This window comes from Pyrenophora tritici-repentis, chromosome 8 (genome assembly GCF_003171515.1).
Source record: "Pyrenophora tritici-repentis strain M4 chromosome 8, whole genome shotgun sequence".
NCBI lineage: Eukaryota > Fungi > Ascomycota > Dothideomycetes > Pleosporales > Pleosporaceae > Pyrenophora > Pyrenophora tritici-repentis.
This window is the reverse complement of record NC_089397.1, coordinates 1,231,228-1,245,617: the sequence shown is the minus strand read 5'-3', so window position 1 is coordinate 1,245,617 and position 14,390 is coordinate 1,231,228. Positions and strand designations below refer to the sequence as shown.

Genomic DNA, 14,390 nt, shown 5'->3' with positions numbered 1-14,390 from the left:
GGTATAGGGTGTATAGGACCGGTGATAGCGGCGATCCCTGCGGGGTGCCGCAGGCCACTCGATGTACAGGTGTAGTGACATTGCCTAGGCGTACTCGCACCCTCCTTTCCGACAGGAAGTTCTGGATAAATTTCCGGAGTAGGGGTGGCCACCTGCTGGATCTATGTGGAGTACTTCATGGCTCATTATGTCTGGCATAAACCAAAGTATCGGCAGTTTTGCTGCCGGTATCACTAACGGTAGCGACTTCTCGCGTTACGCGACTAAGAGACGGAACTACATATATGGTACCATCGCCAGTTGCGTGATTACCAGTGTTTTGGTTTCTCTGGTCGGCCTCGTCACGGCTGCTTCTGGGCAGAAGATATATGGCGAGGTGTATTGGAATCCGCCAGGTGAGAAGGGATTGCGTAGACTGCGTATAGAACGTGCACTGACTGGGTACTTCCATGACAGACCTCCTGATGAAGATGATGGACAATGGTAACGGATCATCTGGATCTCGTGCAGGTGTATTCTTCCTGGCTGCAGGATTCGGCTTTGCCGCCATGTTTGAAAACATCTGCGGCAACACCATCGCGGGCGGCATTGATCTCGCTGGTCTCTTCCCACGCTACATAAACATACGCCGTGGTGCCATGATTACGTTCTTAGCCGCATGGATCGTTCAGCCGTGGCAACTCATCAACCGCGCCACCACGTTCATTCAAGTCCTTTCCTCATTCTCTGTATTCCTTGCCCCCATCATTGGAATCATGTCCTGCGACTACTACCTCTTGCGTAAGCGAAAGATTCGCCTGAGCCACTTGTACCGCACAAGAGATTCAATATATTACTTCTCGCACGGTTTCAATTGGAGAGCCATTGTGGCCTGGATTTGTGGCTGGGCGCCTACTATAGGTGGGCTTGTTGTGACTGTGAAGGCAGAACTTCATCCCTCACGCCCATTGGTACAACTCTACTATATGGCCTTCTTAATAGGTGAGTCATTTGTCACTGCTCGTCTTGAAAGTATCGCTCACAGATTCTCAGGCTTCTTCATCAGTGCCACAGTCTTCTACGTGCTAAACCTGATTTTCTCTGTACCAGATATGGACCAGATGGACTCTGTAGATCTATACGGTACTTTTACCGAGGCGGAAGCAAAACGGGTCGGCGTTGCACCACTCGATGAAAACATCATATATGGCGTAGTATCTACACAGACGTCAGGGGATGATATTGCTGCATACAGAGGGCAAGAAAAGGGGGCTTAAAGTCTTGACAGGGACTTTTACGTTGTACTAGAGGCTTTCTTTCTTTGTGCAGGGAAATGTTTCCGTATGAGTGGTTGTGGCTGACGAAGATTACCCGAGAAGCTCATTGTATAGAATGCCCATCAAGAAATGAGTCAACCAGGGAAGTTTATCTCTGTGTCTATCCTGATATTCCGCTTTTATGATCACATTTTATGCGGCGACAGACATGTTCTTTTTTTATAATTTGTCTGTGATGAATATGACTTCGGCGGGTAGTGGCGACGGCTGTGTCAAAAGCGCTGATGAACTGCTAATGACCATAGTACAGTCAAGACAGCTATGAGTTCCCTTACGATGGAAAATCTGGTGCGTTGTTATAATCGTTCCAAGTCATTTGGTTGCGGTAGTTTTGCGCGGGCGGCTCGTTGGGTCGAATGCACCGTACCATGGTGACTAAGGTTGGTACCATTATACGGTATCGCGTAGTACTGAGTTGATGAATCGTCATCTGTGACCCTGTGTCGATTAGGCACTTCACCCTATTGCTCGACACCGTCGCCTAGTATTACGTCAGGTTGGTCTGTACGTTGCTGCGCTTCTCTAGCAGGGGCACTTGGCACCTAGCCAAGCTTATCAATCTAGCAGTGACCAGTGCGTGTAACTTTATGTCGCATCTGCGCACCGGCATTACATTCACTCAATCGAAGACTGCCCTACACGAAGCGTTGCGATTAGCGTGGTGCGTCGCTGCGTTGGGTCCCACCTAAGGGAGAGTGCGAGCGGCACGATGCCTGGAAGTTATTGGTAGCGTTGTCTTCAGAGATGAATCGAGTAGTAGCTATGAATCCACTAACGATTACCAAGTTAATGCGTCGCTGTAATCACTCCATGTACCATGGTTTACTAGAGTCGCCAAGCAGCACCACATTAAGAAGTGACCGAGCCTTTGGACTCACATAGAGCGCTAAGCTACGTACGGAAGGCAAGCGAAACCGCGCTGCAGCCGTATGTGGGTAATGACATTCATGTGATGCCATCTTACCTGATCTGACAGCAGCCTACCGAGCTTTTCGACCTGCCTCAGCGTCCATCTACACACACCAGAACCGGGGTACGGCACGTCAGTTCGAGGGCTATAAGACGGACTTTGATCTGCCCCTATACAACACCCCACAACGAATACATCCCTGCTCTTTCTGCTATACAGATATCCCCTGCACACAATCCGATACCGTCGCAAAACATCATGTCGGACGATTGGTTTTCGTCCAAGCTTATCCCTGAACAGGAAAACCATCCCGAGGAAGTATGAGCTCTCAAAGACTACCTGCGCCAGAAGACGACTGCAACCGAAGCAGCTGAGGCCATCACTCGCCCTGTGGTGAACTTAGATGACCCTCGTGGCGATATTTGCCAGCTTTATGGCCTCCTAATGGATGCTCTTCTAGACCTACGGCACCAAACTGAGCCGTTACTAGCACTGCTACAAGCTATCGAAGACCTTCCGCAACCCGAATTTACGGCTGCTCAACCAAGCAAGCAGCCTCAGGACAAGCTTTGGAAAGGTCTGTCAGATTTCGGCCATATATGGTACGACGTCTATTATCGATCCGGAAGCTGGAAATCCGACGCCGAGAAGACCAGTGGCTCAAAGCGCGATGCACTACGGGACGAGCACGCAAGAACGGCTGAGTTCGAGGCGCGATTATTCATGGCTGGCCTTGCGCATATTCCAATCGGCTGGGGATATGAAGCCATCGAGAAAGCTCTCGGAAAAGACGCGCTGCTGGATTTCGAGATCCCGGCTGTGGCAGAGTGGCTTGTAGTTTGTGGTCAGCGGTTCCTACAGGGCGCGAAAGAAGACGAGAAAACCTACGCGGTAAAGGAAGGAATGAGTTTGGAGCGGTGGTCGTTGTGAAAGCGCGGCTCAGAGAGCTACAGGCGGGGCAGTCTGGAGGTGTTCAGCGAGCGGCAACCAAGGCACTAAACGCCATGCATGAAGCAAATGCAAAAGACGTATAGCGCAACTTGTCCATGCACCACGAAGCATTTGCAGGAACGTCATTCAGGCTGTCTGGGGTTGTCCAGCGAGCGAGATCATATGCGCTGCATGACACAAAGGGAGGAAAGCCTTGAGGCTTGGGGGTAAACAGAAGATGCAAGATTCTTTGCAAAGTGCGCAACTAAGACTAGCCTCAATAAGGCCTTTTTACTGTATCAGTTCGCAAAGTATCATTATCTGTCGAGATGATGAGTTGGAAGATGCAGCATGAGAAGACCTACTGGATCTTCCAGTTGGTTTGCATGTTTAGTTTGGACATGATTACGGTGTTTGTCATGCATAAAGGTCAAGAAAGGTATTTTATGTCTTATCATTGCTAGCCAGTTTTTCGGACTAAATAAGCCGAGCAACTTCACTCATTCCACCGGCCGGAGTTTTGACATTAGAAGTTCTGATCGTGGAGTCTGGAGCACTTTTGTTCCTCCGCAAAGAAACATAGAGACGGATATCTAGTAAGCTAGATGCCATCATTGTAACACTCCCTCACGAAGTCTACTATGGCCTCCGGGTCGCCGTTGTGTCTTGACAGTAACATGTAGGACGTGTTACTGTTCCCTCGGATACAGACTTCCAGTTTGTTTCGGAAAGTATCCTCGTCGAAATCTGCGTCCTTTGGAAAGAACTTCACGTTGGATACGTTCATGTTCGTGCCACTTCTCTCAACCCTTCCCCATTTCTTGGCGCGTTTGTCAAGACTCCCGAAAAGCGCCGCACCCTGTCCACGTATCACTTTCTTGATAAGGTAGATAAAGCCCATGAACGTGAAGATCCTCTGATTATCATCGAAATGCATACCGAAAAGGCGGATATGCACTGTAGCGGACTTATTGTTATTTGCGAAGTTGATGATGCGCTGTAAGTCAGCCTCCTCGGGGTTGTCGAAGGATAGGAAGTCTCCCATCAGAGTTAAGTTCCGGATACAGGCTTGCAATTGAACGTCCTAGTTGTATTCGTGGTTAGTGTGTAGTCATTTCGCCCAATTTTCATGTTCAACTTACGTTCGAACGCAGGAACTCGTCAAAGTGACGCCCGTCAGCGAAAAGATCATTTGCCGTGAGCTCAAGGCCACGTGACTGTTGCTTCAACTGCTTGTTTGTGTTTTTGGTCTGGTTAAGTGGTCTGACAATGTTGTCTGGTGTCATCTCATCCCTGACAAAAACGTACCCCTGGCCGTTGGGCACCATGCAAATGTTTCCGGTTGATGTCTTGAGTGCCTCGATGCAGATCATGTTGCGGAGCTCAGGGGGCAAAAGCATTAGCTCGGAACCGTAGAGTTCTTTGGGGGCTTCTGTTGTCTTGGGGGAATTCTCTGGGGGGAATTCGGGGTTCAGAGGCCATTTCAGCGCAATTACTTCGGAGCCATCAATCTCGAACTGAACGGTTCGCTCGGAAAGGGTTACTTCTTGCTCAATGCCTTGTAGCATATCCCCGGGGTATCGTGGAAGCCAAACAAACTTGTCATCTGCCATTCGTCTCAAGTCCAACTGTCTCTTTTCTGAGCCATCGACTGTTACTAGTAGCCCAAGGCCTGCGTGCCTAATGCGCAGGGTCACATTGCGTTCAAATTTCTGATACAGCCCTTCAAACTGTACAAGAAGAGTCTTATGAGGACTCGATATCTGTTCCACAGTGCTTAGCCGGCCAATCAAAGTTGTGTGGAGATCCTTCTGCTTTTGGAACGCTTCGGAAATTGATTTGACTAGCGATCGTTCTTTCACATGATCCCCTGTCAACATGTCGACTAACTGGTGGCCAACAATGTTACACAAGCCGATAGCTGATGTTGCGTTGCTCATGCAGATGACCCCGCTGCGCGTTTCGGGGATAATGATGAACCCAGCCTGGCACCCGTCTGAGTGCTCCGTGACATGGATAGGTTTACCGGGTTGTAGTGCGTCTGTCATCATGCTGAAAACGTTTTCAACACGAACGAACAGATTTCCTGGTGTGAATCCTGTCCCGTTCCAATGTTGGCGGTCGTATGCAGTAACAAGTTGGCGGAGGGCATGAACAGACTGAAATAATGAGTGCTTCATTGTGTGCATTGGTAAGCATTCATCGCGCGTGATGGGATCCTGATCTACTGGCTTGATGCGGCCGTCACCCAATACCTCGTGGGCATAAGCAACGTTAGGCTCGTCCAATACAGATGGCGCCTTGCTACTGATTCCAAGGGGTGTTTTGAAAAGCTCTTCGACAATTTCTTCATACTCGCGGCCTGTTACGGTCTCAACAATAGTCTGTACGACAAAATCGTTCCATTTGGAGTAGTTCTTCTGCATCCTGAAATCCGATACATTTGCCAAGTGTACTGCAACCTGCATAATTTCTGTTTTGGACGCCTTCGTACTTTGCCACCAGAGCTTGTCTGTTGGAAATCCAGATTTATGCGTCAACAGATCGCGAAGTGTAGCTCGTTGTCCGATGTCGTCGTCGCGTTCCTCGAATGCACGAATATATTCGCGGATTGGCGTATCCATGTTGAGGACGCCTTCCTTAATGAAGCGCATTATGGTACAATGGAGGAAGAGACTGGAAAGGCATGAGACCGGATACACAGTGTCGTCATTGGGAAGCTGAGGTCTCGTGAGACTCTTGTCGCCATCATCATACTCGGTCTGGACTCCATCCTGCCCCGCGTGGTGGCTGTAAATGTTCACTCCATTGTGGAAGACCCCGAAAGAAAGGTTCGGTACGCCACTGATGCGTAGTAACTCCTGAATTGTGCTGGCATATTCACTGAACTCTGCGGACAAAGTGTCGTCCATTCTGCGACGTAATGCGCCTTGCGTCAAGTAAACAAGTGGATAGTGGGATACCTAGGCAACACGAGCGTGGTGACGAAGAAGACCAGACATAGAAGGAGACGCTAAGCATGGAGTGTTTGCTTTCCATGAGTCCGTTGCGTCATAAATTGAAATTGCGCTCTATTTCCCTTTTCGGAAATTTCGTATTCACGGCCGTGCGGAGCGCGTCGGTCTGAAAGCCTCATAACCCAATCTCTATGCCTCAAGCTTTGTATGTAACATTGAATCATGAGTATTGAGATAGTGGTTTGGAAGAATCCAGTGAGGAATGTTCTACTTGACCTTTCAGGCGGTGTGTGCACATTGAGCTCGGACAGAGGTTCTGTTTGTACACAGACGGCTTTGAGACTGACCCAGCTCACTCTAGGCCATGAGCTACTCATCTCCATTGGTTAATGCCATATGTGCACATTGCAACCTGTTGAATCCTCGCCCGGTGTAACGGGTTGAGCCCGAGGTCACATGACTAGGTTGCCAGCCTAGTCGCTTCCTTCCTTCTATCACTCTTTCCCCCAGCAGAACGTGGGCCGTGCACCAACCCAAACAAAGCAGGATGGCCGCCCACTTTCCTCTTCTTCTCTTCATCTCGACTGTAAATAGCATCTGGATTAGGTAGCTGGAATACAGTACCTACAGACCGTTCACACCCGGATTGCCACGTAAGTTACGGCTATCCATGAGTGAGCCATCAGCTCAAATGCTGACAAAGCAACAATAAGAGCTATGATAAGTCCAAATACACATTGTGACGTAAGTAGCTTGCTGGGAGCGTAAACTCCGTTTCTCGTGGACTTGAAAGTGTGCCGCATTGCAAACGGTGACTTCCCGATTGGGACGTATCAGGTACGTACGGGGCTCGATGAACGCGCAAATTAGTCATGCGAGAAACAGCTGCGGCTTTGGTGAGTCACGGAAACCAATGAGAGCTCCTTGTGCTATGCTCTGGTTCACACACGCAGGTCATGTTGGGGACTCACAGCACCTGGATGTAGAGAACAGAGAAACACATGCTTTCTTGATTCTCTGATCTCACCTCTCCTACCAAAAGTTGGTGTGCTTCTTGCATTTCAATTTATCTCTAAGGCCCCATCAACGTAGTTTGAGGGAACCTCACCCTGTATGGGCCATCAGCAGTACGAGTCAAAGCATCTCACCCGCTTCATTGAGCAATCTCCAAAGAGATCTCAATTGTAGGGATGTGAACGAGCTGGCATCGTTCATGTTTTCGGGGGTTGGGAGTAGCATGCCGGCATGCAAAACCAGTGCCCGACGGGTGTTAAACGGGCCAAAGTAGGGCGCACGCGACTTCCGTTGCGTAGACACTGTGAGGGTGCTTGTCAGCCCACTTTCAGTCTGCTCATGCCTTAACTCTATTTTATCTTTTTCATTGACTTGAGCCCTAGCGGCGTAAGTTGAGGAAGAAGACAAGATCTAAAGATGGTGTGTAGGATAGATACGATGATGTCAGAGCCATGGTGGTGGCAGAGTTTCACGATACAGCAAAGTTGCCTTGAACAGATTTGGTTCGTCCTTCAACCTCGTTGTCGATAATGAGTCGATGAGACTCAGATAGAGCTCACAGCAAAAGTTAGGTAATCACCGCGTTTAGCACCAATAGCTAAGACTAGACTAGATGTTGTTTTTATCAATAGCGCCGAAGCCGCAACGACAGTTAGCTCCCACGCCCCACGTCATCATTCCGGTGAAGCCGGCGGCTTGTATATAAAACCGTTACCCAGGTATATACGTACTCTTCCATCTTATTCCCAGCACCGCATACAACATCCAGACAAAAGAAAACACACCTCCCACCCCTCAATACCAATCTCACTCAAAATGGCACCCGGCGACACGCTCCCCGATTTCCTCACAAACACGCCTCTCGACCCCAGCTTTCAAACTGACATGCTCGACACGCACCTAGTCTACGACTACGACGCACAAGACGGCGATGGCAACCCCGAAAAATGGCGCTACGAACTCTGGGTATTTTCCTCTAAATGTATCATCTACGCCGTCCACGGCGGACCCATGGCCGGTCGCGTAAACTACCAGCGCGCCAACTTCCAATGCATTCGGCCGGGGGGAGCTGTGGCAGATCAACTGGCTAGAAGAGACGGGCACGATAGTGTCGGTAGTGTACGACATCAAGGTGAAGAAGATGACGACTATGATTGCGTTTTCAGAGGGCCATTGGAAGAGGAGGGCGGAGGCGCTGGGGGGACAAGAGAAATAAGGCGGACAGGGAGAGGTGGAGTGCGTTGGCGGAAGTGGGAAATCAGAGGTCAAGATTCGTGCTGAGTGAGCAGGGGACCATCCTCAAGGTTTTCAAGGGCAAAGGTGACCTCGAGCCGTTTGACGAGAACGACGCAGCGTTTGAGGATTTGCGAGATTGATTTGATGGGTCGTGGGCTGGCAGTACCACGGTACGCATCCTTAGCGTACCAAATTGAAGAACCATCGATCACAACATCTTGACGAGAGCTCTACCGAGCTTTTCCGACACTTGCCTAGTCGGCTGATGCAACGTTGTGCCGTGATGATGTAGCTTGAGTCCGTATGCAACAGCAGATGGCAGGGTTCAGTAGGAACGAAAAGGCAGAGGATTTTAGAAGACAGGCTACGAAAACGCCATGCAAGTTCAGGTTGTTATTCTATCATATTTGGAAAGAGAATATGGAATATGCATCCGATAGAAGATTTCAATACATGAGCCATGAAGTTGAGCTGTCGGAACCATGGCGTCGGTAACGAGTACGGTATATGGCTACGTACCTTGCATTGCAGCTTGCCAATATCACGCTCCACGCGCTGCTAGGTGACACCAAAGAGAGTGTGTCACAACGTAACCGAAGCGGTGAGCCATCCTGCTACTGTTCGGCGACCTGTTCGGCGTCGTGGTGTGCGGTTGTCCTGCATTCTATTACTACAGCGTCGATGACGCGTCTGTCTTTAGTCTTCTTATACTTCAGGTTTTGGAACGAAATACGCACAGCGAACAGCATTGCCTATAGGCTCTAGCGAAAGTCTATTCCTCACAAGCCTCCAGGAATGACGTCCTTGGGAGAAATTGCACCGGTCAGAGTCCTCCGTTTCGCTCGCCTTGGCAAGGCCGCGTATCATACGACGACAGCAGGACAGAGGACTCATGTGGAGATGTCTCAATGTTGCCTGGCCTTTGTGAGACATGAAGTCAGCCACATCCGATTGGGCACACAAGGCGGAAGTATGAAGGAACACGATCGAATCCTTCTTGTACGCCGACAGGACAAGTGGGTCATTTTTGAATCCGATGGAATGGCTGGGCGTATGTACACGCGCAGTAGTCCTCCAGGGTCCCGACGTCGTAACAAGGTCGGTCATGGCAGTCCTGCTCTCCGTGTGTTTTTGAAATGGCCCAGCACGGGCACCAAGTTGAATGTTGAGAACGACAAGTTGTCTACATACGTGTCTTTGCGGTTTACGTAGGTATGCAAGGCATCGGACGATTTCCAGGGTATCTTCGGGAACCGTGTGCGGGACGCGAGTGCTTGGCGCCAGCTTTGCGAATACGAGAAATCAACGCAGGAGATTGAATCAATGCCGTTCATGATGCCGCGCGCTTTCGGGCCTCTAATTTCTGGCGTCCTCGTACTTAGTGGCGTCGCAAAAGACAAAGTGGCACGTTTACGGCGAGGTTCTTGAGTAAAGTTTACGCAGTCTGGGCTACCTAGGGTAACTATCATGTCCAAGGGATTATCCGCAAGGCGAGCCGACGATGCCGGCTGAAGCGAGTAACAGTCGTGGGGTAGTTAAGCCTCCCGTCAGCCAGTTGCCAACGCGACGGCTCACTCGTATGCTCAACACGCTTCACCGCAGTCGCTGATTTCAAAGGATGCTCTGTCCCTGCGCAAGAAGAAAATAAAGCTCGTATAGAACGTTTCATACCCGTTCTCGAAGACGCTTGCGGGGCATGGGTGTTGAGGGGCGGCGCAAGCCACTCTGACTAGCCGGTGGGTGTGAGTGGTGTGAGGTGGGATAGCGGTAGAACAGACCGCATGTTCGGAGTCCGGTGCCTGCTAAGCGCCCGCACTGGGCTGCTGATTAGGACGGTCAGCACGCTCGTCATGGTCATGGCAAGGCAAAGCAGAGGCAGAAGATCAAGGCAGACGTCTAGACTCTAAGTAGACACACACCTGAGCACCCGACACGTCGGTACCTTGGAACGGTACATGGGCCGGTGCGATTGCACGGCAAGCATCATAACCGGTCGTCGGGAACTCCGTAGGCCTGCCACTGGACACTCTGCACGAAAGCTATCAATGGCAAGATTAATCTCTAGGGCCATGTTGCGTTCCTGTCTCGACCGCCTGTTACATTGAGTTTCAATCTCGCACTACCGCATGTGGTTAGCGCAAGGCGCCTCACCTACAAACCCCACCGCAACTTGGCCCCAATACGCCCCAGTGCCACAGCAGCAAGAGTCGGTATGACAGGGGCCGGCGGGCGCGACGGGGATGCAGGCATGCAGCGCAACCCTACCCGCGGGCCCTTGATGCTTCATCAGCTGCTGCCAGCCTGTCCGCTATGACTACGCTGTCAGCCTCCCTCGCTCATTTCTTCCGTGCTCCATATTCCTTCTGTTTGCCAGGCTGAAACACAACCCCGTTCAATCCGAATCAACTTTGTATCTTCCGCTCAGAAGCAACTTGGACACCAACTTCTACCAACCGGACCTTGATTACTACACATAGCTCAGAATGGGTCACGTCGCACTCACACCCCGGGAACATCTGGAGCTGTTGCGGAGCTCTGCTTTCGAATCCGAGCATGCCTGGCTCTACGATACTTCATGGCTGCAGCACGAGGCTGCAGCGAAGGCGCTGGAGCGAGAGATTGAGTACATGCACACCAGCATATCGCCAGACGACAACACAGATGAGCAGATACGCATTATCAAAACACAGATTACCATTCACAGAGAGAGGCAGAGGGCACTACGGCCGCATCTTGAGAGTGGAAGCGACCAGATCGACGAAGAAGGCAATGAGTGTGTGTTTGTACCAGCACCAAACCAATGGGGGGCCAATGGAGACTTGGACGAGGAGAGCGAGAGCCTGTCGGCTGTAAGTACATGTTCCAGACGTCGCCAGGTCGCGACTGACAGGCCTAGATCCAAAACCTCCTGACATGGCAAACCTCTTACTCGCCCGTTTCGCACGCCCCATACGACGAACTGCCCTCGACTAGCATCCCCTATCATTCACTACTCGACCCCTCCCAGCCCACAACGACTTTCAACCTCCATCGTACACGAGAATGGACTGGCTCATCAGGCTTCAGAAAGTACATTTACAGTGCGCGTGACTACTCGGACAAGTACGCCTTGTACATGTTGGAGGCCACACACCGCGACGACTGCCAGGTCAATGCCGCAGAGTTCTACCGTGTTGCCGAGTTCCCACAACCATGCATATCCATCCTCCTCTCAGGCATCGACAAGAAGCGCATCTCATCCGACTCCTCCAAAGACGCAGCCTACAAATCGCGGTGCATCCACTTGCGAGGACCATTCTCGCAACCCATCAAGGAATACCCAGATAGACAGCAGAAGATTCCGTGGTCACCCCGACGCTTCACATACGGCGGACGTCGCTTTGTGTGGAAACAGGGCGACCCAAATGACGACGCTATGCCCGAGACACTCTACGAATACCAGAAAGACTGGGCGAAACCCGGGAGCAGGACAGGCAAGCGATGCGACGACGCGCAACCAATCAAGCTAGTATGGGGCGAAAAGAGGAGGAAGGGAAAAGTCGACAGCTACACCATCCACTTCCGAGGCGGCATGGATCAAGTCTTCCGAGAGATACTGCTTGCGAGCCAGATGGCACGGCAGGTGTGTCTCTTCACAGCCATGGACTGAACGCTACGCCTAAAATGTGTGTAACGGGGAATTTGTAATTCTAGGAAGATTCATTATGCAAGCGATAGGGGGCCTGGCTGGGACTGTCGGATACGGTCTGGTATCACGACGCGGCGTTTTACCATCTAGCTCCAACACGAGCGTTTGATTGTCCTTTTTTACGATATTTGGAAAACGTGGTAGTGCAGCAGGTATCTCTACTATTCCACCCAGAGTCAACAACGTAACGTCGATAGCGTTTCGGTATGAAATAATACATGTTATATTATTACAACTTGTTTCCTTTGCTGGTGCCAATGAAAACACATGTTTCGCCCTGTAAGCGAACATACCTGCAATAACGGTCAGTATTATCATATCATTATCACTATGCCTTACTTGCGTCGGCAAGTGCTCGTGGTGGATCAGCACAATATCTCCGTTGGCGCCAACCAAAGGCACTTCCGTAAGGCGCTACACGTAAGCCGCGTGGATAATGTGGCAGCCTTACCTACTGCCCTACCCGGGCACGTTGGCTGAGGCATGTTGGGGCTAATCAGACAGGTATTGGTCGTGTTGCAGGCTGATGACTGTAGCGCGCTGCATGTGTTGGGCGACGTGTGCGTGGCCAGCGTCAAGATATGTCTCTAAGTTGCGCGCGTATTTTGCTGCTGATGGTAAGCAGATTACCACTTGTGTGGTCCACGCCCGAAGGATGTTTCCTGGATAGGATAATCTTGATTCTGACCGGTTTCCAAATTTCTGCCACCCGACAGGACGTTGAGAGACCTCGGGAGCACTTGACATGCTTAGGTAAAACACATACACATGACTCCGCATCATGCCCAGATGGTTGCTCGCTGCATAACATCATTGGCACCATCACAATGACTTCATCGCGATCGCCCACTTCGTGCTCCCAGAACCCTCATTTCCATAGGCCAATACTCCGCATACCCGAAACCCTTGATTAGCACTGCACCTAGGCGCCTGCTTTTCTCCATATTCTCAACGTCTTCACCCAAGGCACTATAATCTCACGTACATGTCCTAGCTGACGCCGACCGCATCGCCAAACCGCGCGGACAACCTGTTAGGCAAACGGAACAGCCGCTTCGGGCGCAAGCCACACAACGACGCCCTAGTCGCCAAATCACCTTTCGGGGCGTGGTGGTGCTTTGACCCAAAAAACAATACCAACAAATCCAGTACAGGACGGGACCTGCACGTGCATCCATCGCTTACAAGGACGAAAGGGTCAACCAACCTCTATCTGATTCACCGGTATTTTTTTCCATCCCCCCTCCTTTCGCGGAGAAACGCCCTCCAGTCATGTCGTCGTCCAGCACCACACTACTACGCGAGACCACACACTCCTTCTGCCGCGCCTTGATCGCGCCGCCCCCGCCCTCCGACCTACTCGCGCAATACTTCAGCAGCTGGCCCCGGATCACGGAGCACGGCCCCGAATGGTCACGCACCCGACTACCCTTTCTCGCCAAGACTTTTGCTGGGAGAGAGGGGTGCGAGGAATATTTCAAACTGATGACTGATGTGCTTGAGATGGCGTTGCCTGATGATGCTTTTCCTGGTAAGGAGGGGTTCATTGTTGATGCTGAGGCGGGGATGGTGAGTGTGGTCGGTAAGGGCAGGTTTACGAGTAGGAAGACGGGGAAGGGGTGGGATGAAAGATTTATTTATCGGTTTAGTGGGTTTGATAACGAGGGCAAGATTGGGCATTGGGAGATTTGGGCTGATCCGCTGAGTGCTTGGGAGGCTGTTGGTGGTTGATGTGGGAGGGTGCAATGGTGGAGGGTATGAGGCTTGCGCGCTTCTGGAGTTTGTCCAGTTGGACAGGTACTTGGTATATACATCAATAATCTACAAAGGGCAAGCCCTATGCAAAAGAACAAGAGATAAGATGTGGGAAAGATACAACATTTCACGTGTGCAGATGACCAAATGACCCCCGGTCAGCTACGAGACGAAAGCCGTTAGCGTCTCGCTTCGCACAAGTGGATCTTCATCGGCGTCTTCCTTCTCCGAAACGAACCTGCAACTTTTCTGCCTCGCCCTCCAACACGTTGGACGTACTTTCGTACAGCTTCGCGATGCTGTCGCGCAGCTTTTGCACACTATCCCTCGCTGTTCTAATGAGAATACGTATTCATCAACACCACCCAACCAACACACATCTTCTAGCTCCTGTAGCCCTCTCCCAAGGTACGTTCAACTTTCTCCATTTTCACAGCATCATCGCGATGCACGACACACGAAGCTCAAAAGATGAATTTTACATCGACCATTAAATACTTTAGGAAGAGCCGGAAAAGGTATGGCTAGCATCGACATATGTTACGCCGTCGCTGCTTATAACTTGGTCTCTGAAAGAGCGCTTT

The 14,390-nt window shown here is 50.9% G+C and overlaps 6 protein-coding genes across 6 annotated transcripts; 5 read left to right on the top strand and 1 right to left on the bottom strand.

The window, feature by feature from the left end:
• Positions 1-187: 187 nt before the first annotated feature.
• On the top strand, positions 188-1,256 carry PtrM4_139270 (FUI1, Cytosine-uracil-thiamine-allantoin permease; the record flags this gene model as incomplete). The annotated part of the gene is made up of 3 exons (XM_001938037.2): positions 188-395; positions 457-981; positions 1,033-1,256. The coding sequence occupies 3 exons, from the start codon at positions 188-190 to the stop codon at positions 1,254-1,256; spliced, it is 957 nt and encodes a 318-aa protein (XP_001938072.2).
• A 1,228-nt stretch (positions 1,257-2,484) lies between these two features.
• On the top strand, positions 2,485-3,156 carry PtrM4_139260 (DUF3632 domain containing protein; the record flags this gene model as incomplete). The annotated part of the gene is made up of 2 exons (XM_001938038.2): positions 2,485-2,544; positions 2,575-3,156. 2 exons carry the CDS (start codon positions 2,485-2,487, stop codon positions 3,154-3,156), a joined length of 642 nt encoding a protein of 213 aa, XP_001938073.2.
• A 601-nt stretch (positions 3,157-3,757) lies between these two features.
• PtrM4_139250 (penicillin binding protein) lies at positions 3,758-6,068 on the bottom strand (the record flags this gene model as incomplete). The annotated part of the gene is made up of 2 exons (XM_001938039.1): positions 3,758-4,240; positions 4,299-6,068. 2 exons carry the CDS (start codon positions 6,066-6,068, stop codon positions 3,758-3,760), a joined length of 2,253 nt encoding a protein of 750 aa, XP_001938074.1.
• A 1,875-nt stretch (positions 6,069-7,943) lies between these two features.
• PtrM4_139240 (Phenolic acid decarboxylase) lies at positions 7,944-8,408 on the top strand (the record flags this gene model as incomplete). Its single annotated transcript, XM_001938040.2, has 1 exon — positions 7,944-8,408. The coding sequence occupies one exon, from the start codon at positions 7,944-7,946 to the stop codon at positions 8,406-8,408; it is 465 nt and encodes a 154-aa protein (XP_001938075.2).
• A 2,438-nt stretch (positions 8,409-10,846) lies between these two features.
• On the top strand, positions 10,847-12,012 carry PtrM4_139230 (uncharacterized protein; the record flags this gene model as incomplete). The annotated part of the gene is made up of 2 exons (XM_001938041.2): positions 10,847-11,212; positions 11,260-12,012. The coding sequence occupies 2 exons, from the start codon at positions 10,847-10,849 to the stop codon at positions 12,010-12,012; spliced, it is 1,119 nt and encodes a 372-aa protein (XP_001938076.1).
• Positions 12,013-13,323: 1,311 nt separating this feature from the next.
• On the top strand, positions 13,324-13,782 carry PtrM4_139220 (DUF1421 domain containing protein; the record flags this gene model as incomplete). Its single annotated transcript, XM_001938042.1, has 1 exon — positions 13,324-13,782. The coding sequence occupies one exon, from the start codon at positions 13,324-13,326 to the stop codon at positions 13,780-13,782; it is 459 nt and encodes a 152-aa protein (XP_001938077.1).
• Between the last annotated feature and the right edge of the window lie 608 nt (positions 13,783-14,390).